Source organism: Schizosaccharomyces octosporus (assembly GCF_000150505.1).
Source record: "Schizosaccharomyces octosporus yFS286 unplaced genomic scaffold supercont6.2, whole genome shotgun sequence".
NCBI lineage: Eukaryota > Fungi > Ascomycota > Schizosaccharomycetes > Schizosaccharomycetales > Schizosaccharomycetaceae > Schizosaccharomyces > Schizosaccharomyces octosporus.
This window is the reverse complement of record NW_013185620.1, coordinates 201,610-226,911: the sequence shown is the minus strand read 5'-3', so window position 1 is coordinate 226,911 and position 25,302 is coordinate 201,610. Positions and strand designations below refer to the sequence as shown.

The following is a 25,302-nucleotide window of genomic DNA, read 5'->3' as shown; positions in this document are numbered from 1 at the left end:
CATTGCTTTTTCAAAACATAATGGTGTCTTGGTATGAAAACCTTGGAGAGTTTCGTACTTCCGGTGAGAATTTCCCTAGTTTCCAAAGAGCTTGATCTAATTGTGGAGATGGAATTTTCGTTCTTTCGGAAATCAATTCACAAACAAAGACGGAAGAGGCCCGAAGGACAGTTATTTCCTCTTTTTCTAAAAGTTTTTTGTTTTCCAACTTTTCTTTTAGCTCGGCCGGAATTTTTAAAATTCCATAAAGATACAAAACAGTTGGTATAACATTGTCAGCGAATATACACAACCCTTGACGACCAAATCTGTCGGGGTACAAAAGAGATAGCTGATAAGCAGTTACTTGTGCTTTTTTTAATAAATATACTTCTTTTCCATACACCTCCTCTATATCGTGAAATGCCGGAAACGTGCTACTAAGTGCATGAATAAGAATTGAAGGATCCTTGCTATTGCCATATCGAAGGCAGAATTCACCCAATGACGAGAAATTTTTCATTTTCAATATCTCACCCGTAGTATTTAAAACAAACGTCATTTTCTTCACCAGTTCCATCAAGTGACTAGAAGAAACTGCAAAGACACCTGGAAGGGATTCCACCGGCGTTTCTTCAGTGGCTGGGAGATTCATCCAAGATTGAATATCATGTTCTTTAATGTTTGTTAAGTGAGTGGAATCGGGTATTCCGTTTTCGTTAGAAATATAAATGGACAGCATCAAAAATAGCGAAGTTTCTTGTGCACCTCGTCCAATTCTGTACAAATTTTGAGTTAAAAGAGCAAAAGAGCAATCAAACAGCAAAATGCAAAGTCGTTTATGGACTTTGACAATATCAATAGACTTACGCTTCGTGAAGTTGGTCTCGGAAGCCAGAGCCAAAACTTACAAGACCATACAGAGCAACAAAATTCACCTCATCCTCTAAATTCTTAAAATTTAAGGGAAATTTTGATGGACGAGCATCCTGCAAGGTACCCTTCAACGCATCGATCAGCGCGGGCAAAGACGATTCTGAAATAGATATCCAATTACACAAATTTACGACTTCCTTTGTACTTGATTTAACACTTTCTAGTATATTATTACTTGACATTGTCGATTTAATCAGAGCGTATGTTAGATTTTGACGTTGGCGAATGACAGATAAATCTGGCTATAAAAGCTTTATAATATTTGGCTTGCTATCTTTTCCTTTCACATTAAATAAAGGAAATAAAAAGAATAATAGAAATCAAAAGAAAAAGCAATGAAATGGCTTTGTATTTTTTCAGTACTTCAAACCGAGCACGAAGAATGCAACGTCATTTACATCTGCTTTGGAAGGCCATTACACTTAGGAAATTGATTAAGTACCCGAGGAAGGAATAAAAACTCACATTGGCCACATTTTTGTTTCTCATTCCAACATTTGAAAAACAAATTCTACTATTTACATCTCCTATTTCATTTTCTACCCTTCTTTTCATTCCGCCTTTATAAGTGCTTTCTACATACACATTTCGTTGCTTCAGTGAATTACCATTGATCTACCACAAACAAATTGATCCGAAAATACGTTAGTTTTAAATAGCTTTCAAACAACCACAAAAGACTTCAATAATCAGTACAACTTGAAAGATTTACATGATATTTATCTTATTATGTTTATTTACTAACGTACCAGCAAACGCTTCACGTAAAACAAAGTTTACAAACGGGAGCGACGTGAAAACAAGTCACAATATTTTTCAAAGAGAAAAACAGTCACACTCGAGCTACTAAGTAGAGCATGGGACTGTAAAAAGCTTCCATCCACCAACCACTTTTATTCAATAACAAAATGGGCAAGGAAAAGGGACATATTAACATTGTCGTTATCGGTCACGTCGATTCTGGTAAGTCTACCACTACCGGTCACTTGATTTACAAGTGTGGTGGTATTGACAAGCGTACCATCGAAAAGTTCGAGAAGGAAGCCACCGAATTGGGTAAGGGTTCCTTCAAGTACGCCTGGGTTTTGGACAAGCTTAAGGCCGAACGTGAGCGTGGTATCACCATCGACATTGCCCTTTGGAAGTTCGAGACTCCCAAGTACTACGTTACTGTTATTGATGCCCCCGGTCACCGTGACTTCATCAAGAACATGATTACTGGTACTTCTCAAGCTGACTGTGCCATCCTTATCATTGGTGGTGGTACTGGTGAATTCGAAGCTGGTATCTCCAAGGACGGTCAAACTCGTGAGCACGCTTTGCTTGCCTACACCTTGGGTGTCAAGCAACTCATTGTTGCCGTCAACAAGATGGACTCCGTCCAATACTCTCAAGCTCGTTTTGAGGAAATTATCAAGGAGACCTCCAACTTCGTTAAGAAGGTCGGTTTCAACCCTAAGACCGTTCCTTTCGTCCCCGTCTCTGGTTTCCAAGGTGACAACATGATTGAGCCCACCACCAACATGACCTGGTACCAAGGCTGGCAAAAGGAGAGCAAGGCCGGTGTCGTCAAGGGTAAGACTCTTTTGGAAGCCATTGACGCCATTGAGCCCCCTGTTCGTCCCGTTGAGAAGCCTCTCCGTCTTCCCCTTCAAGATGTCTACAAGATCGGTGGTATTGGTACAGTTCCCGTCGGTCGTGTTGAGACTGGTGCTATCAAGCCCGGTATGGTTGTCACCTTCGCTCCCTCTGGTGTCACCACTGAAGTTAAGTCTGTCGAAATGCACCACGAGTCTCTCGACGCTGGTCTTCCCGGTGACAACGTTGGTTTCAACGTCAAGAACGTTTCCGTTAAGGACATCCGTCGTGGTAACGTTGCTGGTGACTCCAAGAACGACCCTCCCATGGGCTGTGCTAACTTCACCGCTCAAGTCATCATTCTTAACCACCCCGGTCAAATTTCTGCTGGTTACTCTCCTGTCTTGGATTGCCACACTTCTCACATTGCTTGCCGTTTCAACGAGCTCATTGAGAAGATTGACCGTCGTACCGGTAAGAAGATCGAAGAAGCTCCCAAGTTCGTCAAGTCTGGTGATGCTTGTATCGCTCAAATGATCCCTACTAAGCCTATGTGCGTTGAAGCTTTCACTGACTACGCTCCTCTTGGCCGTTTCGCCGTCCGTGACATGCGTCAAACCGTCGCTGTCGGTGTCATCAAGGCTGTCGAGAAGACTGCCCCTGGTCAAGCTAAGGTCACCAAGGCTGCCCAAAAGGCTGGTGGTAAGAAGTAAAGTTCCTGATCTTCATCAGGTCTTTACTAGTCAATCTTATCAATTGGTTGTTTAGGATTGAGTTAATTAGTAATTGATATTATTAAACGATATTTTCTTTTGTGAGTAGTGTTGTATGTTGTATCATCCCATGACCGTTTTTGTCGTAGGCGTCGTGAAGAATGAAATTGAAGGATATGTAAAGAGAGGATGCTTATATTCTGAGGTGCCAAATAGATTCTTATTTATGCTTAGTTTGAGTATGTGTAGTACCGCTTGTTCAGTCCATGACAGTACTACTAACTACAGAGGTTGAGAAGACATTTATTCAGTGAACATTTACATATATATATATATCTACGTAATCTTCTAACAGACTAAGTGAGAAAAACCGTGTATTCACAAAGAACGAAGTCAAAAGGAAAGCGATAATTTTTTAACGTTTATCTATTCCAAACATGCAAAACAAGCTCTATAAGTTAACGTAGGGAGGGTGTTGGATTGTCGGCGTTGAGAGAGAATTATTTATATTAAATATGTCCAATAGCGGGAGGGGACTGGCAGAACGCAAAGACAGTGTTATTTCAGATGGTGTACGGAAACCCGATGATGTTCGAGCATTCGGAGGAGATTCTAAAGCTTGCTTCAATGTTAAAATCTTCTCATTTTTTGGGTTTTGATTGTCGACTTTTGCAGACGGGTGTGTGTGAACCATTACTGGATTTGGATTAAAATCTGAAGTGGACAACCCATTAGATATTGAGTTTTCTGAGGGTGAAGTTAAAGTAACTGTTTTCGTAGGTTTTTGTAGTTTCTCATAAAAGGTCGAATATTTTGGATGCCAAGATTTCTCCAAAAACAGAATTTTTGATTCCTCGGGATAAACTGAAGGATTCTTCTGTAATAATTCTGAAACAACCTCTTCAAGCGGAAGATAAACAGTGCTAGTAGTATTTGTGGGCAAGGGATCCCACAAGTTCTTAGTTATCCCGGTATTAGTTTCCAAACGTGGGAGAGCATTAGATGGTAGAGTCGCTCTCCACTTTGAGCTCATACTTTTTAAGGCATCGTTACTCAAGCAGTCCGAGACGTAAAGAAGATAATCGGCAATCAATGCTTGATGCGATACCAAATAATGCCCTTCCATGACATTTAAAGCTCGATACAGAGATGGGAGGAAAGCTGCTACAGTAATAGGTCCATAAAGGGCGTAAAACTTTTGTAATAATTTGAGTACAGCCTCAAACTCACTCATGAAACAAAACTTTCCAAGCCATTTTTCAATTAGTCCACTTATTTCATATATGAAGCTCCATAAAGCGGAGAAATAAGAAACTGTACTTTTTCCAAAAACTGTATGAAAGTCAAAAATAGATGTAGGTGAAATGTTTAAAAACTCAAAAAAGACGTTGACTGTTTTTAAGCGAACAAAAGGAGAATCCGAAATATACACACGCTGAAATGTTGCTGGCCAAGCTTTATACAAGAAATCAGCAATGAATGAAAGCGTACCGACCGAAGACGGCCTTTCCTTCTCCATTTGTTCCATTTGCATGGTATCCAAAGCCGTAAGCACGATCAGTTGAGTGGCTGTTGAAGCCTTTTCACTCGAAAATAAATCCATCTCTTTCCAAACGTCGGCAAATTCCTCGCTGTAATATTGATGGTTAATCAAGGAAGTTATACACTGGAGAAGTAAATATAAACGCCGAGGTAATCGCTCGGTTGGTGATGTACACAAGGTGTACCATTCAGAATCACTAAGTTGCGTATTTTCAATCGCAATTAAAAGATGGAATTGTAGCTCTCTGAGAACGTCAATCACAGAAAGGCCTGGAATGGAACTTTGAGAATTTAGTATGGAATGAATCATGTAGGGAACCAAAACATTAGTATTAGCCTCTTCAACGTGGCCGCTTTGCAAACAACGTAAACAGCAAAAAAAGATAGAATGGCGAAGTTCAACCGGCGTCCACTCAACTATTTGGTTGAGTATGACAGAAATATAGGTCCGATTAACCAAAGTATCTGATTTACCAGATAGAAAATGAACAAGAGACTTTGTGCATTCAGCCATGAAAACAGGATTCGTCTGAGTATACACGTTATATAAAATCCTCAGAGATAGCCTTTTATTTGCGATCTCTACGGTGTCGCCAACTTCATCATGTTCTGGTAAAGATATACCAGTACTACTAGGAGGTAACGGCCTGAATGTCTTAGCTGTTGAGTGTACCAAAGCAGTAAAGCTTTGTTGAGCCGTATCATCTTGACTCCAAGCATTGCTTAGAAATGCATGAATAACGAAATGTGGTTGGCTATGTGATTCGCCTTCAACGTTTGATAGCTTACAAGACGTCAAGGCGTGAAATGCCTTCAAACCTAGCATTCTCGATTGTTGGGGATCTGGGGAACTTGTACTTCTAGTTAGGTCAAAATAGAATGAGACTAATTCATCAAATGATTTATAAAATTCATTTCCAAATGCCAAAGAATTAGTTTTTATACTCCGTTCACAAAAGACAGCAAAACAATCCACTGAAACACTTTGAACGTCGAAAACTCTTAAATTACTAGAAGCCAACAATATTTTAATAATCTCTGAGGCCATAATCATGACATTTTCAGGGCATTTTTGAATCAGAGTACGACAAATTTTTAATGCAATGACCGTTTCACTATTTCCGTTAGTAAACAGCTTCTAACACAATAAAAGCTCTTACTTATCCCTTCTTCTGTATACGCTGTGTTGTACTAAATGACTTAGATACCGAATGACCTTCCTCAATTTCCCTGAGTTGGATGCGGCATAGTAGCTTAGGTAAGCTAAAGGTGAACCGTTAGGTTCCGATCCTCCTATTTTTCTGGATGGAAAACATTTGAGTACTAATTTTTTGTGCTTAGAGCGAAATAAAAGCCACATAGGAGCCAATTGAAAGGTCAGTCATGAAACAGCGTCCTTGTTGGTAAACGGATGAAGTAAGGTGGTGGTGTATACCATATCTCATAAAGCACAAAAAATTGTAAAATTATGTTATCTAAGCGAATGAATTGCACTAGATATCAAATCATATAACAATAATGTAAATTTCAAAACATATTCGTTGAATACGTTTAAAAACCTATTCGTAAATAAGATATTCATAATATCACATTAGAGTAAAGTTAAACATAATAAAAGAAATACAGTATAAATTTTCATTCTTTAGTAATGGTACTACGTTTGGTTTTAACGATTTGAATATGAAGGAAAAAACACACCCAAGGAATCATATTAGTCACCAACAAGATTTAAATTAAAAAACTGAATTCAAATTCTGTAAATTGAAATGAACGACGTTACTTAAAGCAAAAGCTCTAAAGGATTTTCCATGATCTTTTTAAGAGCAGTGGTGAAACGAGCAGCCATAGCGCCATCAACAACACGATGATCAGCGCTCAAAGTGCACTTCATGATAGGGGCAATCTTGAAGCCCTTCTCAGAAGTCTTGTCAGGAACAACAGTTTCATTAACAGTACCCACAGCCAAGATACCAGCTTGAGGAGGGTTGATAATGGCTGTAAATTGATCAACGGGGAACATGCCCAAGTTGGAGATTGTGAAAGTACCACCTTGGTACTCCTCAGGCTTCAATTTGTTGATGCGAGCACGCTGGCCGTAATCCTTAGCCATGTTCGAAATTTCACGAAGACCAAGGCCTTGAGCATTACGGATGACGGGAGTAACTAAGCCAGAAGGAGTAGCAACGGCCATAGAAATGTCTACGTTCTTATATTGACGAATAAACTCACCCATCCAAGCGGAATTAACTTCAGGTACTTCTCTCAAAGCAGCAGTGACAGCTTTAATAACGAGGTCATTAACAGAAAGCTTATAACGGCCATCAGCCATAGAGTTGAGAGCAGCGCGAAGGCGAACAATCTTTTCGGCATCAATGGCAACGCTTACATAGTAATGGGGGTTAACTTGCTTACTTTCAGTGAGGCGAGAAGCAATAATCTTGCGCATGTTGCTCAAGGGCAAATCTTCAAAGGTACCGGCGGCAGAAGCGTCCTTGGCAGAAGCAGCTGGTGTAGTAGCAGCAGCAGCAGCTTTATTAGAGGGAGCGGCAGGTTGAGCTGGTTTAAAGTTTTCGACATCGACCTTAATAATACGGCCATTAGGACCAGATCCGCGAATTTGAGACAAGTTGACACCCTTTTCCTCTGCCAATTTCTTGGCAATAGGAGATGCGAAGATACGGCCATCTTTAACATTAACAGCTTCACTCGTCTCAGCCTCCGAAGCTTCGGGTTGAGGAGTAGCTTCAACCTTTTCAGCCTTGGGTTCTTCTTTAGGAGCTTCAGGAGCTTCAGGAGCAGCAGCTTCAATGCTAAAATCACCAAAGGCTTCTACATCATCCGCATTTTCTACGGTAACGGCAACAGGCTTACCGACAGGGACATCCTTAGCACCTGTCTCGACCAAAATTTTAGCCAAATAACCTTCATCTTGTTGTTCAAAGTCCATTTGTGCCTTATCAGTCTCGATTTCGCACAACACATCACCAGGCTCAATTTTGTCTCCAACGCTTTTCTGATATGCTCCAATATTACCAGCAGTCATAGTAGGAGACAAAGCTGGCATATTCAGGATTGTGTAAGGGGGATATTCTTTTTTGGTGGCATAAGATCGGGCCATGCTGCTAATTAAAGGGTACAGATTGGCACGCTTAGCTGTGATTGTACTATAGCGGTTAGTCATTTCCATTTTAGAGTTAGAAGCCCATTATTGAGGCGGGATTCTTTTACTTACCCGCCAGAAACCTGTAACGACTTCGTTACAGCGAAACCACGGCGCACATTTCGAACGAGGCTTCCAGACAACATTTAGCGATTCCTTGATTATATAAAGATGTTTCTTCCGTTTTCCAAACGCTAAATTACTGCCAAAAACTCGAATGTATGTTGTTGGTAAAGGAAAGCCGCAAATTCCTATGTGTGGGAGGTCTCCTCCCTTATTATGAGGTGCACTTCACTATGATAGCAAACACAATGAGATTTAGCAAAGCAGACGGTGTTTAAGAAGAAAAAGGAGGGGATTGCTCAATCATATTGTAATTAATGTGCTTATCACTTTGATGAAAGAAAAAGGCGTACTATGCTGTACTACCCTTAGGAGCTTACTGGGCTATACGACACATAGGCAGCGAAAAAAACAAGGCACAAAATTTTTTTATGAATTAAGAGTTATTACAAATTTTAAAAAAGTTTACAATAAAATATAACATCAATGGTTTATTCAAATTACCAGTATTCTTTCTAACAATTAAAGCAAATTATTAGTATTAAGTTAATAACAACAAATTCAAAATTGAGTAGTAGATGTAGTGATAAACAAAAGCAATCTCTAGGTTTCATTTCAACATATTTAGCCAACGTGCTCCATCCTGATCTGCCTAAGACAAAAGAGGGAAATAAAATTAAGCAACGGTTCACAACATTAACAAAGGTAAAGTATAAGTCTAGGTCCGTATATAGGTATAGATGAAAATAGCAACAAATTGAAAAAAGAAAATTTTTTGGATTGGATAAACGTTTCGTTTCGTGCAAAGGAGGTAGATTAAATGGTAAAGGAGGAAGAGGATATTAGGCTTCTAAGGTATCCAATTCAACGGAAACAGGACTAATGCAAAGAAAACGATTATAAAACAATTAAAAACAACACTAACCAAACCAAACAATCCAATCATAGCATCCAAATCTCGAGGCCACATAGGGAAGAAGTCCAAAGGAAAAAAAAAACAAAAAGAAAGGGAAAGAGAAAAAAAAGCCAGAGTATCCAAAGTTTTTCTAATTTTTTTATTTTCAACATGTGGGAAAGTCAAACCAAAGACAAAACATTATAAAATTTGATCGTGGTCGACTTCTTTAAGAGAAACGTGATCATGTTTGCGATGTTCAGCTTCGAAGGAGCCATGACCACTTTTTGCAGCTTCGCTATCATCGTCAAATAATTCGAGTTTTTTGTAGTACTCGAGAACTTCGGGAGGAAGGATGTTGACATCTTCATCCTTTCCAGGATAAAGCAGTTCTTGGACGTATACGGCACGAACAGCAAGAATAATCAAAATAACCCAAACGACGGATATGAGACTACCGCAGGCTTGACCAAGAACATCAAGCGCTCTGGAATCAACGGCCTTGCCGAGCTCTTGGATAACCATGACGAGACCACCGTTTGCAAAGATCATAGCAAACCAGGAAACCTTGAATTTAAGTTTTCCAGGAGAAAAGAAACCAGTAATAACGGAAATCAAAGCAACAAAAAAGTTGAAAGCACCCAAGGCGATCATGAAGATGGCCAAGAAGGTGCAGATAAACAATAGCCATTCGGGGGAATTCTTGGAGACGAAAATGGGGTGGTGCTTGTGAACGGCACCGAAAGCAAGATCCAAAAGAGTAAGACCCGTGTAGGAAGGAGGGCTTACCAGGATAAACATACCCGGACGGTCAGCGGCAGGTTGAAGGCCTGTGGTGAAGAGACGTAACAAATTATTTCCGTACAACAGAAGATAGACCCAAAAACCTAATCCTTGAAAGGCAATACCGGCAACGATCATGTTCTTTGCCTGCTCTGGGGGTTGAGACTCGACAATGGCACTGGCGGCAACACCACAAATCATACAGGGAAAGATGGGAAGAATAATGGCAGGAATGATGGTACCCATTTGGAATGGATGGTTACGAAAAAGGGTATAAAAGAGACTGACGCAGACGATGCAGGCGAAGGCAAAATAAGTCCAATAGGTAATGCGGATGGTCCACACCATCCATTCACCAGTGTAAGGATAGGCATACGGATAGAAATTGCTAATGATGGTGGCGATGGAAAGGAGAAACGTGGGCATAAACACCACTTCACCAGCATTATTCCAAGATTTCCAAAAGGTGCCAGGGTAACGAAGGAAGCGAAAGAGAATGCATATAGTAAAAAGGGAAAATATAAAAAGTTGAAAGACAAAGACGATTTTCCCAAGAGTGTTGAGACCAGTGAACCGAAAGTAATACAAGGAGGTGATCATACCAATACCACCTGTACCCATTGTAGAAGCAAACCACGCCCAAGTAAAGTGTTGAAGACGCCTTGCTATGGGAAGGCGTTCACCACGCACGCGCAAGTCCAAAAGTTCATGATACCGTTGTTTCAAAAGACCCATTCGGTAATCAACGGAGGGGATGGAGAAGAAAAAGCTATATTAAATCCCAAAAAAAATTAAAATAAAATAAAAAAATAAAAAAAAAGAATAAAGACGAACTAGAAAAAAGAAACGAAGATATCAATAAATAAACCGCTGGGTAGCAAAATTCTATAACGGAAAGGGGGTATACTTTGAAGAAACAAGTAGAGGGCCTACCCAAAAGAAGAGATTACAAAAGGGAAAAAAAGAAACGAAAAGAAACGAAATGAAAAGAAAAGGAAAAGCAGAAGCAAAAAATCCAATGAAACAAGGAAATCACACACACAAACAACGTGGACAACGCTGACAAACAGAGGGACAACACACAAAACTATTCAACTAAAGAGAAGAGAGAGAGAGAGAGAGAGGAAAAAAAAAAAGAGGAAACGAAGAAACCTCGTTGTTTTCAAATTGTTCTTTGTTTATGGTGGTCTAGTTTTATAAAGTGTATAGAAAGCGGGAAACCGCTTTTTTGAATTAGATTGCTGTTTACGTTCCACCAGTCTGGGAAGGAGGTCTGTCCGGCAAAACGTATCTGGTGGATACCGAAAAAGGTCTTTCCACCCGACGATGCACGTAGTCTAGAAAAACCAAAACAAAAAATAAACCAAGAACCAGTCTTGTCTTATTAAAAGAAAAAATAAATAAATAAAAAATAAAAATCAATCAAACAAAAACATAAAAAAAAAAATTTTTTCTAGAAGGATTTTTGTTTTTGTGTGTGTCTTGGGGTACTTGTTTTTTTTGGGGGGGGGGGAGGATTTGTTTGTTTAGGCTACAGAGACTTGCCGCTGAGAACGGTAGTTGGTAAAATCACAACTCTTCCTCACATAGGAACGACGACCAACAAGACGCCACGATGTTCAACAACACAAAATCGCGCTATATGGAATAGCCGCAACAGAGGTCGGGATGAGTCCATTACGGAAGTGGAACGGAACGGAAAGAAGATTATGGTATATGGATAAGGAAAGATGAAACAAACCTCCTGGTATAAAAGGACAACACAAGGAAGGAGTCTTCGGAATGGTTTTTTCCTTTTGAAGGATGAAATAATGGATACGTTCGTTCTCGCAAAGTGGGTCTACTGTAGAACTTTTTGCATTTGCAAAACAACATACAGATACTAGTCCACCACGGAACGAGAAAAGAAACCAAAGTAATCAACGAGGTGAGGTGAACAAGGTAAACAAATAAAACCGCAAGGAAAATCCAGCACAGAAGAAAAGAAAAGAAAAATGAAAAAAGAAAAATGAAGAACCCAAACAATACTTTTTTCAACGATGTTTTGTTGGAAAAAATTGAAAGAATATCGCTGATATATACATGTTTGTTTGTTTGTTTGTTTGTTTTTTTTTTAAATTTTTTTTTCTGATTTCGAATTCCCTTTCCTTGTCTTCTCATGACCAAAATAAAAACAATCGGGTCGGTCTACCTACTATCATACATAGTGGTACACAATAATCACATGCTCCTGTATACATACACCTGAATGCTCCTGGTGCATACAGGAGTGCATCTTTATAACGTGATGGAAGAGTCGACTGGTAGTATCACCTTACAACAAAGAAAACAAAGAGCAAAAGAGGAGGGGCTCAACACGGAAAACCTGGTGCTTTCTTTTGTTTTCCCTCCTTGTGTTTTGGCATTTCTAGACTGTCCACATTGTGTTGAAATCGGGTTTCGTTCCCGATGCTAACAATGCCAAGTCAGCCATCCAGGTAGCCTAGCCTAGCCTAGTCAAGCCAGCCTTTTCTCAAGTACCGATCGGGAGTTGTCTGCCAGTCGCTTACCGCATTGTTTTTTTTTATTTGGTTTCGAAAAATTTCTCTTTCTTTTGTGTGTACGAATAAAACGTTCGTTTTACTTTTTGTACTACCGAGTGGTGTGTTGAACTATTGAAACCGGCTATATCTCCATCAATCAACAAATGAACCTTCCATGATCAGGTTTGATTTGGTTTGTTTCGGTTTCTGTTTAGTTTTTCCTTTGTACTTTTTATTTTTTTTTTTTTTAATTTCTTTATTTTTTCAATTCTTGGATGCGCTGGTTGTTGTTTTTTATCCTTTCTTTCAATGCCGTAGTAGGTCGCAATCGGTACCGTTGTTTTCCTTTCCCCGACATACCTCGAGCCTTGTTTGTTAAAGTTGACTTTTTCGAGTGGGGTTCCTTGCATATACCCTACCCTAACTAAACCTACCCGCTGCATTGAGTTTGCAACTTGATCTCACACACAGTTTAAAGTTTCTCCCCCCAATTGCACAAAACATAAATGCGACTTGCGCACTTTGGAATCTAAAGTTTACCCAGCCTTTTGTTTTGATTACCGTCTTCCACTCATCGTCTTCTCCCCTCCCTTCTTGGCCACAATGGAGTCGTTTTCGACGCCTCTTTGACCTCTGACTTCCATCATCCTCACGAAAGGCTTCAACAAGGTTCGAGAGTGACGTTGGTTCCCGGCAATAAGAAAAATGTATCGTGATTACATCTACCGGTTCTCCACAATTACGTCGGCATTTCGAAAGTATCAATGGGTCTAGATTTTTTGAAAACCCTGACCGAACTACCAATCAAAAAAATCAAGCAACGTGACTCGTATGTGGTTGCACTTTATTTTACCAGTCCACTTTGTCTCGTGTCTTATTTTGTTCATTGATGTTACCTTTCTCCTCATTGATACGTAGCCGAACTTATTCTTCTTCTTACTATCTCGCTCTCCCTCTATTAATTTGCGTCATTCTTGTATGTGTTGTTTCAAGTCGCAAAGAACCTTGAATCCTCAGTCTTGAAATTTCCTGCATTTATATAGACCGCATTCCCCATGTTTTTCTTAAACCCCCATTTCGTATTTACTTACCTTGGAGCTTTGCTACCTCGAGATCGAGTCCTTTTTCCTTACTTCTTTAGTATATAGTCGGGTAGTCTTTGTTATTCTTCCTCCATTACTTACTTATTTACTTTTTCTTTGTTAAAAAAAAATTTTTTTTTTTGTTCTCATTTGTTTTTCATCTTGTTTGGACTCTCTTTGTGTTTCCTTTACTTTTCTTACAATACAAATCTTTGCTTCCCTTTGGTTAGGTTAGTTCCTTTTTCTTCTTTGACCTCTTTTTTTTTTCTCTCCCTTTCGTCTTAGTCGATAACCTAACCGTTCTTTGTCGTGCTTAGGGATTTTATTTGTTGTTGTAAAAATCGTTATTACTGGGGAGTATTTCAATCTTGTTATTGATTACTTCCATCATTTTTTATCTCCCTCTCTCTCTCTCTCTCCCTCTCTCTCTCTCTTGCACGCGCATCTTCCTTGATTATTTACATCTTTCCTCTATCCTCCCCGGTTCTCTCACCGTTTTTTTTTACCTCTAACCCATTTTCCCTTTTCTTACTTCTTTTTTTGAAGCCTTGTTTCCCCCTATTTACTTTACGTGATTCCCTCGATTGAACACTGAAAATACATGTCGATTAGTTCCTTTTTGAATTGGCTTTACTTTCTTTTGTAGTTTGTATTTTTTTTTGAACTTCGCATTTAGTTTCGCTTAAATTGTTTCCCCCGTGTTCTTCTCTTTTAACTCCGCCAGAGAAGTGACGATTCTTTTTCTTTTTCATTTCTTCATCGCTTGTTTACGTCTTGAACGCTTTTGATTTCTCCATTCTAAAGCTTTCCTTGTGTGGCTTCCCCCCTTTTTTTTTTTATTTTTTTAATTTTTAATATCTGCTTTTATTAAAAATTCGTACAACAAAAGTCAGTTCAAGTTTCTGGTTTCGCGTTCTTCGTTTCTAATTCTGTTTATCAACCAACATTCGTTTATAATTAGCTCCTTGCTTACACTCTTTTCTTCCTTCTGCATTTCATTGTCAACACCCTCAATTGCTTGTTTTTGCAAATTCTTTGGCGTGTTGTTTTGTTCATTCTTTTTTTTGTTCAACGTTTGGAGTCTTTTTCTCTACATTGACAAATTCTATCCCGTTTTATTCCTTTTTCTTTCCATCTAATCCTATCCATCTTCCCATTTCTTTAACTCTTTGTTTTTTTGATATAAACAAAAACAATGGACTATATTTTTCTCTTGACGGGAAGAAAATTCCGCCATATTGACATAAATGCGAATGTGAATAAGGTGAATATCAAAAAAGATTCCATTCCTCAGGGTCAGGAACCTACCCATCAACAGCATGAAAAAGTAGAGCCTCAGACTCATTCCAGCGAAGAAGATGACGGTTTTACTTCTTCCCACAGTAAATCCACCCAAGAGGAACAGGACCTTTCAGACTACCAAGTTGCTTGGGATGGTTTAGACGACCCCTTAAATCCCAAAAATTGGCCCATGTGGAAGAAGAACCTTACTCTGACAATCGCTTCCTTTATTGCTATTGTAATTACGGCCAATTCCAGTATTTTCTCTGCTGGTGGTGGTGTCGCTGCTAAGCAGTATCATGTAGGTGCTGCTGTTGGTGACTTGTGTTCTGCTGTATTTTTGTTGGGGTTTGCTGCTGGTTCTGTCATTTTTGCTCCTCTTTCTGAGGTTTATGGACGACTTCCTATTTATTCTTGCACGCTCATCATTTTTACTCTTTTCCAAATCGGTGGTGGCCTTTCCCAAAATATTTGGAGTTTAATTATTTTCCGCTTTATACATGGCTTTTTTGCTTGTACTCCCATGTCTGCATGTGGTGGTACCGTTAGTGATCTCTATTCCCCTGTCGAGCGTACCTCGGCATTACTCTTCTTTTGCGCTTGTGCCTTCGTTGGTCCTCTTACTGGACCTACCATAGGTGGTTTTATCACCGATAGCAAGTTAGGCTGGAGATGGGATTTTTGGATCAACATGATTTGGGCTGCTCTTACTTGGGTAATTGTTATATTCGTCATGCCTGAAAGCCATGGTTCTACAATTCTTGATTTTAAGGCTAGGTACCTTCGTAAAACTACAAGTTGCAGTTTGTGGTACAATGAACACGAGCGTCAACGTAGCGTTACCAATGCTATCCGTACCTCATTGACACGTGGTATCAAGCTTTTGAGTACAGAAGCCATTGTCCAAGCTATTTGTTTATATCTCGTATTCGTCAACGTTCTTCTCTATATGGTAAACGTTGGTTATCCCATGATGTTTGCTCAGTACGGATTCAATCCTGGTGAAGAGGGTCTTGCTATGCTTGGCGTTGATGTGGGTATTTTCGTGGGTTTTGCCTTTACCCCCTTGATCCACATACATTATAAGAAACGCTTTAAATTAAACAATGGCAATGTTCGCCCTGAAGACCGTCTGTGGCCTCTTTTCTTTGGTTCCTTCTTTATTCCAATTGGTCTGTTTTGGTTAGCTTGGACTTGTTACCCGTCGGTTCATTGGGCAGCTCCCTTAGTAAGTGGTGTCTTCTTAGGATGGGGATTTTTGTATGTTTTGCAAGCTTGTTACGCTTATCTTGTTGACTCTTACCACGAATTGGCTGCTAGTGCTCTGGCCGTTGGTACTACCACCCGTTATGCTGCTGGTGGCGGTATGACTGTTGTTGCTCGTCCTATGTACAATAACTTAAATTATCATTGGGCCACATCTTTGTTAGCTTTCATTGGTTGTGCTCTTGTTCCCATTCCATTCCTCTTCTTTTTCTTTGGTAAAAGAATTCGTCAAAGAAGTTCCCATGCCTACAAGGGTGGTTAAATCAATCAAAAGGAGCACGGGTGCTCTAAGTGTATTATAGTTTCTGCATTATATGTTAAGATTGTCTTTAATGTTTTCTCTATTAAAAGTTTAGCAATGAGGATCGGAATTTTCGACTGGTTTGAAAAGGACGAAGTATATACTGTTGTTAAAGTTTCTCAAAGGACAACAAACTTGGATTTTATACCCTTAAGTTGGGGATGATGTGTTTTATAAATAAAGGATGAGATGGATTCATCATCCCATTGTTTATAATCTCTGTAATATACTTTGAGAAAGGTATATGATAGATAAGGGTCAAACGGCTTAGACCCTATCGATAAGTATGCTTTGGACTACGATTTATGATTTCTACAGTCTTTTTTTTTTTCTAAAAATTTATACGTATTTTATGAGCCTTGCAAGTTGTTATATATAGTTAGCTAAACAGTGGCATGTTGAAGTTTTTTTGTACGTTTACAGAAAATGCTACATAGTCTAATAAATACTAAAAAATCTTTATTTTTAGAGCATCACACTTTCATTTTGAGTATTAAAATTATGTTTGTAGTAACTATTAATTAGATTTATCATCCGTAAGTATTACTGTAACGGTAGGCTAGTAGTAGCAGAACGTTGAAACTTAGATTTTGAGGACGAAAAATTATGAAGTTATGTACGTTGACACTGACGGAAAAGCGAATTCATTTCTATGAAAGAATGAAAGAGAGCTGGGACATGAAGGAGGAATAATACTTTCGTCAAATCATATGTCATATGCTTGCCGAATAAGACTATATATATATATATATATATATACGGAAGAGAAAGAGAGGCAAAGTAAAGGGTGGATAATTTACTTAGCGTCCCAAGGGATTAGAAAAACAATCTTTTAGACTATAGTTTTCCTTAAGAGCTGGACCAACGAAGGATGGATCGCTCGAAACTGGAATTATTATAGTTCGCAAATTGTAAGGGCAGTCAAAGACCTGTGATCAAGCGTATTTAGGGATGCAAAAGGACCCAGGAATCAGGAAATGAGTAGTCTTCTGTTCGGAATATATTGAGCGTGCCAACGATAGAGTATCCGGAAGATTCTAGGAGCTCAATCAGCTTCGCTACGAAGAGACGAACATACATAGTTTCGGTACCATTGGCAGCCCACGGAAATCCACGAAGTTTACACTCTGGCACAGTACCGCGATATAGACGGAATGATTTCATACCACGATACCAATGCTGTAGGCAGGCACTATGAATGATTGAAATAAGTTGCTGTGAGCCATCGATAATGCGTATACGATCTGAGTTTTCGAATGTAATGACTGACCATTCTTTTTGGGGCGTAAGCGTAGACGCTGCAAGACCTGGGACATGTAAAAAAAACCAACTGTCTAATGAGCCCATTTTTTCTGAAACGTTGCACAGTACATAAAGTTTCCAGTCATTACTGACCATATAAGCAATGAGTTCTTTGACCGTACGTTGAACATGAATTATACTGTAACCCTCTGCAAGCCAAGGAGCTCCAGACAATTTGATTTCGTGTGAAGGGCCATACGACCGCTGGCTTCGAATCCCGCGGGGCCAATATTGCTGAATCAAGATTACAGCACCGCTTAAGAGAGGAGGTGGAAAATTTGTAAATCGAATTTTATCATGTTCATGAAGTGAAACACTTGCAACTTCGGTAGTCTTCTTGCCTGTAAAGGAAGCAGGAGAAGGAGGTTCAAAAGGTGTATAGTCGTTTTCATCATCATCTGGATTGTCTCTATAGGGCTTAAACGGTTTTTCAGAATAGGCCGGCGGAGGAATATCCGTTGACCTCTTCATTTTTGGAAGAAACTGAAATGACTCTTCAATCTTCTTTTAACTGTTTAACAAATCGGTAGGTGAAGTTCCTTACAATGATAATTATGTAGTATGATAAGTGTACTACAGAGTGTAAACTGTAGACAAACACCAATTTACATGAATGCATTGAATGGAAGAAGCGTGTTCTATGTTAGTTGGTTTATATTTTACTATTGTGTACAAGAATTAACAGGGTCTAAAACCTTCTTATTTGGTTTCGTAGAACTGAAAGGTCGGCTTGATTCACAGTAGAATGGGAATCAGTTACAGCTAACATATTACCATGTAAGCAATTCTACATTTCTTTATTCTATAGGTATCTCCTGAAACAGGAAACCCAGTTTTATTTTGTAGGGAAATATTGACGACCGAAGACACAATTATGACTGGGTAAGTCGAGACAAAGAACCCAAATGTCTGTTGTTAAATAAATACGTGCTTCATATTTACTTGTTTTGATCTTTATTTGTTTCCTCTGTTTTGAAGCCAAACTTGTTGTCCGCTGCTTCATGAAAGGTAATCCATCTTGGCTACTGGTATCATGAGCCAGTTAGGTAGTCAACAACTTGGGATTACAACAAATACGACGTGTTCTTAAATTTTTGAGAACACCGGATGAGCTTAAATATACACAAATGAATTTCGATGAATACGCTTCATTAGGAAGGTAACTGAAAAAGGACATGGATAAATATTTCAGAGACCACCTTGACATTGTGATTTATTTTTGGAATAAGAAAGATTTCTGAAAGCTATGATAGCGTATAAGAAAAGCGTGGGTACAGCAGCGGCTGCAGTTATTAAATGAAGTAAAAGCAACAACATTGGGCAAGTGTGATAACAATAAAGTGTTACAGAGATATAAACTAGGAAGAATCTTTTGGCTAGCCATGTGTCTCCGCTATGGTAACATTTTAACAAAAATAAAGCAGAAAATGCCAAGTCTATTCGAAGCTACGATAAAGATGTAACCAAAATGGTTCCTAGCAATCCAACAACGGTAAAAGGCATGATTACTTTTCCAAATGCAAACGAACACAAGCTTACCAAAGGTTTTTGCTTGTTTCGTTAAAGGGCATCATGATACGTGGCTTGGCGGGAGACGATATAGGAAAATAATCACTGTACTGGAACTTATGATACCATTAGAACAACTCTCGGGGAGGATTGATTGACGTCCTTTGTTTCTTCAGTTACATGTCCGGTAGCTTCATAACTGACGAGAGTACCGGCCGTATAAAAAAGAGGCCGAACAGCAAGACCGCCCATGTGTTATGCTTCAAGCCCATAATCAGTTTATATTATGAATCCTTGACCCCGAAACTCGTTTTTTTGAAGCGGCAATGGGACGCCATGTAATTATTGAGTAGAAAGTTCAGTAAGATGGCAAGGGCACTCGAATTTGTAGCGAGACCAGCCCACCTTGGTAATATACTGTTAATGGACACATAACCTTTCATCCTCCCACATATTGAATAGCTCGAAACTTAAGTCTGGATAAACGCCGAACATTTGTTTTGGTTGTCCATTGATAACTGATTGCAGAAAAAGGGGTCCTTGTCACAACAGTCCAACAAGCGACCACGGCTTCTGCCGCTGGCGGCAGAAGCCCGAAAATGAGACAGACCTTACAATAGGCAACGTAAACGGACTTTGGCTATATGAAAGCCGAAGATTTTAACACTAGGTGAATCGAAATACAGTTAGTAATCTAGTAGGCAGAAGGACCACCGGTCAGCAATCCTTTAAAAGACCAGGAAGGTTTTGCCGTATATTTGCAGCACGAAAAAGAACTTGCAAAATTCTTGAAAAATTATTACGTACGGGTGCAGTTTTGGTTGATATCCAAATGCTCTCAACAATTTCTCATCATTGTTCAGTCAATCATTATCCTTAGCTTTTGACGTAAAAGCTGAGCTCTTTCTGTATAAATTAATGTTTATCTTATTGAGGTTGGCTCTATGTTCAATCATGAGTTTAAGTCTTGACTAACTAATGCATATTAATTATTTTTAGGTTTCAATGTGCCATCTTACCGTTATAATCTTGTAATATATATTGAGGGCTGCGGCCCGAAAAGAATTGTTACACATTCAACCCAGAACTGGTATAATACCTAGTTTTATTAAGGGGATTGATTGATGTATTGACCATCTAATTATCAGTCGTTCATGGATTGCTCATTTAAAGATGAGTCCAAATAGACGTTTTCTGTCTCTATCTTAGCTTTCCTATATATTCGTCCTAATATATTGCCAATCTTTATTCTGTTTTTGAACGCTCATACAAAAAATAAAATAAAGAGGACTCCAATTTAGTAAACCTATTCGCTGCGAAGATAATGGAACCGTATAAAAACTGATTTTAGCTCTCATTTTAACTTTAGTTAACCCAAGTAAGTCATTTTATAATACTTAAGTAAGAAACGAATAAAATAAATATCTAAATAATAAATCAAAGATCCGATAACCCTCAGAATTAACCTAGAAGATCTTAACTAGCATTAAAGAATTTACAGAAAAAATTATTAAAAGTAAACCTGAAATATTCTCGGATATATCTATACAAATTATTCATCCTTGAAGATAACCATGTCTGACATTGCTCGAAGTCGTTTTCCTCCAAACCAAAGGATAGAACAGGTGATTATGGAAGAACCCAAAACGCTATTCTGGTCAGTATAAATTCTTAAAGAAAAAATGTTATATAACATACATAAAAGCTAAAAGTGAATTTCCCCATCCGTAGCCTAAATGATCGTAAAGCGTTTGTCCAAATAATGGAAACCCGAACGCTGCAAGAGAGCGAATGCAACAAGCAACTGCAGTTGATGATGCAGCATATATTATAAAGGTATCAATTAAATAAGTTTGAATGCCACGCCAACCCAGCATAAGACCAACATTAAACATTGCGGCACCGATATCAGGACCAATCCAATGGGTATGGTATTTGGCAGTCCATCCATAAACAAATAAGCCAGTCGGGAAAAACATCGTACCTAATAGGATAACTGGGACGCGAAATTCTGGTGCCATTTTTCCATTGTTTCTCTTCTTCAGGAAACGAAACGTTTTGTCAATAAAAATCCCAGATGCTTGACTACCCAAAATTAAACCAAGACCAGGAGCTATGTAATGCAAACCAGCTATGGAGGGACGCTCGTTATAATCATGCGTCCACAAAACAGGATACGTTGTCAATACTAGGTAAAGAATACCTACATGTTAAAAAGGGATGAACTGTACAAAACACCAACGTACCATATTGTATAGCCATATATCCGGCACATAAAATTACCACAGGCTGTGTTGTCAGCATCTTTAATGGTCGCATTAAGGCGGGGGCAACAAGCTTACGTTGAGGGATATGCTCCAGCCGCCATTCTGTATGATACTTCAGAGTTTTTTCTATTTTGTTGAGTTTTCTTGCTTTCCGTCCCAACAAGGTTTTGGGATATGTTTCCGTAAGAAATGGTATGGAAAGAGCAAATACAAACCCACTGAAAATGGTAGTTGACCAAAATATCCATTTATAAGTTGTATATTCAGCAATAAATCCACTAATCACTGGTCCAATGGTGGGACCCAACAAAGGAGCCAAGGACATGACTGCGACAGCTCGTCCTCTTTCTTCTGGAGTGAAAAGATCACTAATTCTAAATATTTTTTTATTAATGGAATTAAAGAAATAACAATATAAACTTACGTCCCACTTCCTAAACCCATTGGCGTTGCACTGCCAAAACCGGCCAAAAACCGAAAAATGTACATTTGAGCTTTGGTCCTTGCCAGCCCGCAAGCCATGTTGAAAACTAAATATTAGCAAACGATAGTAATGAAAAAAGAAATTTACCAATAAAAATGACGTTTCCTGCTTGTAATAAGATTCGACGGCCAAAGATTTCGGATAAGGGAGCACTTATCATGGGTGAAATTGCAAAAACCAGCAAGTATATACTAAGTACAAGTGCTTTTTCTGTTGAGTTTTCGATGTGAAAGCGTTCAGCAATCTGATCGAGGCAGGGAGCTACCATAGAAGAAGCCATGGGTCCCAATAACGCAAAAACAGAAACAATTACGAGTTGCACCCATCTTCTAGCATAGGGCCAGTTTTTCGGATTTTTAGGATCAGTTGGAGACTCCCATGTGATTAAAAAAGAGTCATCAATGGGTTTTTCAATGGTTCTAATTTCTTCGACCTCCTCTTGCTTTGACGAAGATTTCTTCAGTTCCATACTTGAACTTGAACTATTTTATATACGGAACAACGTAAGTATACGCGAAAAGAAAAACCTGTAAGTGTTGAACAAAAAGAAAGGCGTTATCTAAATATAGAAGTCCGATATTTTATTTCCAATGATTATTAGGTTTGTTTTCCGAACATACGCTACTATTTCAAAGGAAATTCAGTAAGAATAAGAAAAGTAATCTGAAACACGGAACTTCAAGGTTCGACCAAGAAAATTTTTAAGTAGGGAAGCAAGTTCAAAAAACCCCAGCGCTGGAGAAGAGTATTATTCGAATTTCATAAAAAGATACAAACGAAGACAGTCTTTAGTGTTGTGTCTTCTACTAAGGGCTTCAGAAGGAAGGATTGCAAAAAGGGGGAAGCCTACAGCATCCCGGATTCCCATGTTGTCTCCAACCATAGTACTAACGAGACCCTCAGACGCTTAACTGCAGTGATCGGACGGGAACTGGTGTTTTCGCCAAGGTGTGGCCGTAGACATCCAAAATGTGTAACTAAAGGTATTTGAATTTTTAGTGGGTATTCATCATCTCAGATTTTACAAAATTGATAGAGGATGGTTTTGATACTTACAAGATTAAAGCACTCTGTTGTTCTCTTTTCTAGCTATTCATATGGTGCTAAATTGTCGTTGAGGTGTGAGACCAAATGTCTGAATTTATAGCAATTGAGAAACTTATAGTTTGAGAAGTAAATTATCAAACTACATTAGTTGAAACGGCTAATCTGAATATGTCCAGCTTTGAATTAGAAATCGGTTGATTATTTTGCAAGATTATCGCCATAACAATTAAATAATCATTAAAAAGGTTGCTTTAACAAGGATGTTCGTCAGAAAGAAAACGAACGATTCATAAATAACACTATTGCGAGACGAACTCTTAAATACATAAAAGAATGAACGTGAAAAGCAATCAAACCTGCCAAATGAAGCTCTGCTTACCTCTGTAGACAAGAATGCAGAAACTCGAGGGATTGCAATTGATATGGATGCTTCAAAGGAAAATGTGATTTACAGGAGGGATGGAGAAGATTCGATAAAACTCAAACTTCAGCGCTTTGCCCAGCAAAAGGTTGAAGCTCGATTTCCTCGTTACGAGGTGCTTCATTTTCTGGATCTGTCGGTCCTAATTAGGTTAGTCAGATCTTAAAAAAAAAAATTATAATAAAAAGTACATACGAACATAATTCGCAGCATTTCTTATGCTGTTTAGCATGTCGTTTCCTATGCTTCCCATGGCATTTCCCATGCCGTTTCCTAAATCAGCAATGAATATTCGAAGTTGTCGCGTATCCGTCGTACCTAGAACAGTTAGAATATTTCGCAGGATGTAAGACATACTCCAAAATAAAACAAAGACGGCAACGTTAACAAAGCAGACACCATAGAAAGCAATATCGTTCATCTTTTCAAATCCTATTATTTTCTTTACAAAATAATACACGGAATAACAAGGGACATTCAGAGAGGCCGTACATAATACTGCGGCACACATGTTGCACCCAGCTTGGGTGAACCATCCAGGATAGGCTATAAGGGTTACTAATTATAAGTTAGCTGTTAAAGGAAAAAGCGCACTTTGGCTTACCAAGTACGAAAATAATAATGGATCCAATAGAACCGCCAGCAAGCCCATAAAAACACCTGTATTCAGAGGAATCTTGTAACCGAAGACTATGATTAAAAAACAGAATGATATAAAAGAAGTTGAGTAGTCGCTATTCCTCTCCAAAAATGACATTGAAACTTGTTCTTTTCAGAAGTGTCCGACCTAGTATTATTAGCAGATTCTTGGGCGGAATTCTGAACGGAACCGTCAGCCATTTCTAAATCGATAAATTTGTTTGAAGCTAATGAATGTATTAGCAACTGAAGTTTTCGTTCTTTGTGAAAGGAAGGAGGCGTTCGTCCTGTTGTTGACAATTATCGACAAGGTTAAAAACAACAAACAAATAAACAAATAGGATTCCTCAGTAAGAAATCTCCATAACTGGATTACAAACAGGAAATATAAACAAACACCATTACCTTTCCATTTCAATAAATCTTACCTGAATACGGAGGAGGCGTACCATCTGAAGAATGGGTGTCTGCCTTTTCATCAATGAGTGTTTTGAAAGACTCGTCAGAGTCTGAAACAGGAGTGTATTTATTCTTCATTTTTGCAATGGCAAACCAAAACCAAAGAACACCAATATCTATAGCTAGTTCGAAATTAACTAGAATTACCAAGAAAAGTCCGTAGAAATCGGTTCCACCTTTCAGATATCTTTTAAAAAAAAAGTAATCGTTCCCTGTTTCTAAAGAAAGGCAATGTTTTGAGTAAAAATCTGTCAAAAACCAAAGATAGTAACAAAAAAAAAAATCTTGGTAATGGCTTTTCGCATGTCTCAAGTTCATAAAGCAGCGACATTATGTCACTGACTGGTCACAACCTCGTTATGATTATTTGACTTTCGTTTTTTACAGTACTTTTTCGTAATACTATAGTTCAAACGAATCAAGTATTACAAAAAGTAAATAAAGAACCTTTCATCAAAAGATACAGATTGTATACTTTAAATAATATATACAAGAAATAGGAATTAAAAATAACTTTATTAAAAAAATACTTGAAGAAATCTGTCTATCTAGGGGCTTTGAATGCAGTGAAAGTTTATGTAGATGGAAAGGAAATCATTGTTATGCTGGGTCCGGTCTTCTGTTTTTCTTTAGCTTGGGCTATGCTTGTTTTTTTTTATTCATTGCACAGCTTTTCCATGGCTACATTCTTGTCCATGGCTACATTCTTGATTGGAGTCCATTGCTTTAGCTTCTGCATTCAGAACATCACCTAACTCAAAGTACCATGGCGATCAAAAGGAAATCCAAATGCAACGCGATGCATGCATACGTTATACTAAGAGGTAAAAAAAAAGCGCAAAGAACGAAGAAAAGCCTACAGCATCCCGGATTCCCATGTTGTCTCCAACCATAGTACTAACGAGACCCTCAGACGCTTAACTGCAGTGATCGGACGGGAACTGGTGTTTTCGCCTAGGTGTGGCCGTAGACAACCATATATGATGAATATGAATTATTATGTACAAAAATTCGTTGATGGGAATGAAAGTAAAAGTCAAAATAATTTCAAATAGACGCCATTCCTCAGTGTA

At 38.6% G+C, this 25,302-nt stretch overlaps 9 protein-coding genes and 2 non-coding genes across 11 annotated transcripts; 2 read left to right on the top strand and 9 right to left on the bottom strand.

Moving 5' to 3' along the window:
• Positions 1-10: 10 nt before the first annotated feature.
• SOCG_03735 (uncharacterized protein) lies at positions 11-1,097 on the bottom strand (the record flags this gene model as incomplete). Its single annotated transcript, XM_013163645.1, has 2 exons — positions 11-758; positions 850-1,097. The coding sequence occupies 2 exons, from the start codon at positions 1,095-1,097 to the stop codon at positions 11-13; spliced, it is 996 nt and encodes a 331-aa protein (XP_013019099.1).
• A 647-nt stretch (positions 1,098-1,744) lies between these two features.
• On the top strand, positions 1,745-3,298 carry SOCG_03734 (translation elongation factor EF-1 alpha Ef1a-c). Its single transcript, XM_013163644.1, has one exon. The coding sequence runs from the start codon at positions 1,824-1,826 to the stop codon at positions 3,204-3,206; it is 1,383 nt and encodes a 460-aa protein (XP_013019098.1). The 5' UTR covers positions 1,745-1,823; the 3' UTR covers positions 3,207-3,298.
• Positions 3,299-3,493: 195 nt separating this feature from the next.
• On the bottom strand, positions 3,494-6,119 carry SOCG_03733 (uncharacterized protein). The gene is made up of 2 exons (XM_013163643.1): positions 5,909-6,119; positions 3,494-5,863 (listed from the first exon to the last, which is right to left on the bottom strand). Exons 1-2 carry the CDS (start codon positions 6,106-6,108, stop codon positions 3,658-3,660), a joined length of 2,406 nt encoding a protein of 801 aa, XP_013019097.1. The 5' UTR covers positions 6,109-6,119; the 3' UTR covers positions 3,494-3,657.
• Positions 6,120-6,385: 266 nt separating this feature from the next.
• SOCG_03732 (dihydrolipoamide S-acetyltransferase E2) lies at positions 6,386-8,286 on the bottom strand. Its single transcript, XM_013163642.1, has 2 exons — positions 7,981-8,286; positions 6,386-7,912 (listed from the first exon to the last, which is right to left on the bottom strand). Exons 1-2 carry the CDS (start codon positions 8,052-8,054, stop codon positions 6,529-6,531), a joined length of 1,458 nt encoding a protein of 485 aa, XP_013019096.1. The 5' UTR covers positions 8,055-8,286; the 3' UTR covers positions 6,386-6,528.
• A 149-nt stretch (positions 8,287-8,435) lies between these two features.
• SOCG_03731 (TDT malic acid transporter) lies at positions 8,436-12,468 on the bottom strand. Its single transcript, XM_013163641.1, has one exon. The coding sequence runs from the start codon at positions 10,382-10,384 to the stop codon at positions 9,068-9,070; it is 1,317 nt and encodes a 438-aa protein (XP_013019095.1). The 5' UTR covers positions 10,385-12,468; the 3' UTR covers positions 8,436-9,067.
• Positions 11,330-16,579, top strand: SOCG_03730 (membrane transporter). Its single transcript, XM_013163640.1, has one exon. The coding sequence runs from the start codon at positions 14,449-14,451 to the stop codon at positions 16,060-16,062; it is 1,614 nt and encodes a 537-aa protein (XP_013019094.1). The 5' UTR covers positions 11,330-14,448; the 3' UTR covers positions 16,063-16,579.
• On the bottom strand, positions 16,565-17,954 carry SOCG_03729 (uncharacterized protein). The gene has a single exon (XM_013163639.1). The coding sequence runs from the start codon at positions 17,872-17,874 to the stop codon at positions 17,047-17,049; it is 828 nt and encodes a 275-aa protein (XP_013019093.1). The 5' UTR covers positions 17,875-17,954; the 3' UTR covers positions 16,565-17,046.
• Positions 17,955-20,464: 2,510 nt separating this feature from the next.
• SOCG_03728 (membrane transporter) lies at positions 20,465-22,132 on the bottom strand (the record flags this gene model as incomplete). The annotated part of the gene is made up of 5 exons (XM_013163638.1): positions 20,465-20,561; positions 20,611-21,115; positions 21,159-21,553; positions 21,604-21,709; positions 21,751-22,132. 5 exons carry the CDS (start codon positions 22,130-22,132, stop codon positions 20,465-20,467), a joined length of 1,485 nt encoding a protein of 494 aa, XP_013019092.1.
• Positions 22,133-22,506: 374 nt separating this feature from the next.
• Positions 22,507-22,621, bottom strand: SOCG_16245. Its single transcript, XR_001202995.1, has one exon. It is a non-coding gene; the product is annotated as a 5S ribosomal RNA (ribosomal RNA).
• Positions 22,622-23,190: 569 nt separating this feature from the next.
• On the bottom strand, positions 23,191-24,307 carry SOCG_03727 (uncharacterized protein; the record flags this gene model as incomplete). Its single annotated transcript, XM_013163637.1, has 5 exons — positions 23,191-23,273; positions 23,327-23,449; positions 23,489-23,689; positions 23,887-23,997; positions 24,199-24,307. 5 exons carry the CDS (start codon positions 24,305-24,307, stop codon positions 23,191-23,193), a joined length of 627 nt encoding a protein of 208 aa, XP_013019091.1.
• A 775-nt stretch (positions 24,308-25,082) lies between these two features.
• SOCG_16244 lies at positions 25,083-25,197 on the bottom strand. Its single transcript, XR_001202994.1, has one exon. It is a non-coding gene; the product is annotated as a 5S ribosomal RNA (ribosomal RNA).
• Positions 25,198-25,302: the final 105 nt, after the last annotated feature.

Coding starts and splice junctions, on each gene's coding strand:
- SOCG_03734 (XM_013163644.1), top strand. CDS start 1,824: ATGGGCAAGGAAAAGGGACATATTAACATTGTCGTTATCGGTCACGTC.
- SOCG_03733 (XM_013163643.1), bottom strand. CDS start 6,108: ATGTGGCTTTTATTTCGCTCTAAGCACAAAAAATTAGTACTCAAATGT. Junction 5,864..5,908: donor GTATACAGAAGAAGGGATAA/GTAAGAGCTTTT, acceptor TAACGGAAATAG/TGAAACGGTCATTGCATTAA.
- SOCG_03732 (XM_013163642.1), bottom strand. CDS start 8,054: ATGTTGTCTGGAAGCCTCGTTCGAAATGTGCGCCGTGGTTTCGCTGTA. Junction 7,913..7,980: donor TCGTTACAGGTTTCTGGCGG/GTAAGTAAAAGA, acceptor TAACCGCTATAG/TACAATCACAGCTAAGCGTG.
- SOCG_03731 (XM_013163641.1), bottom strand. CDS start 10,384: ATGGGTCTTTTGAAACAACGGTATCATGAACTTTTGGACTTGCGCGTG.
- SOCG_03730 (XM_013163640.1), top strand. CDS start 14,449: ATGGACTATATTTTTCTCTTGACGGGAAGAAAATTCCGCCATATTGAC.
- SOCG_03729 (XM_013163639.1), bottom strand. CDS start 17,874: ATGAAGAGGTCAACGGATATTCCTCCGCCGGCCTATTCTGAAAAACCG.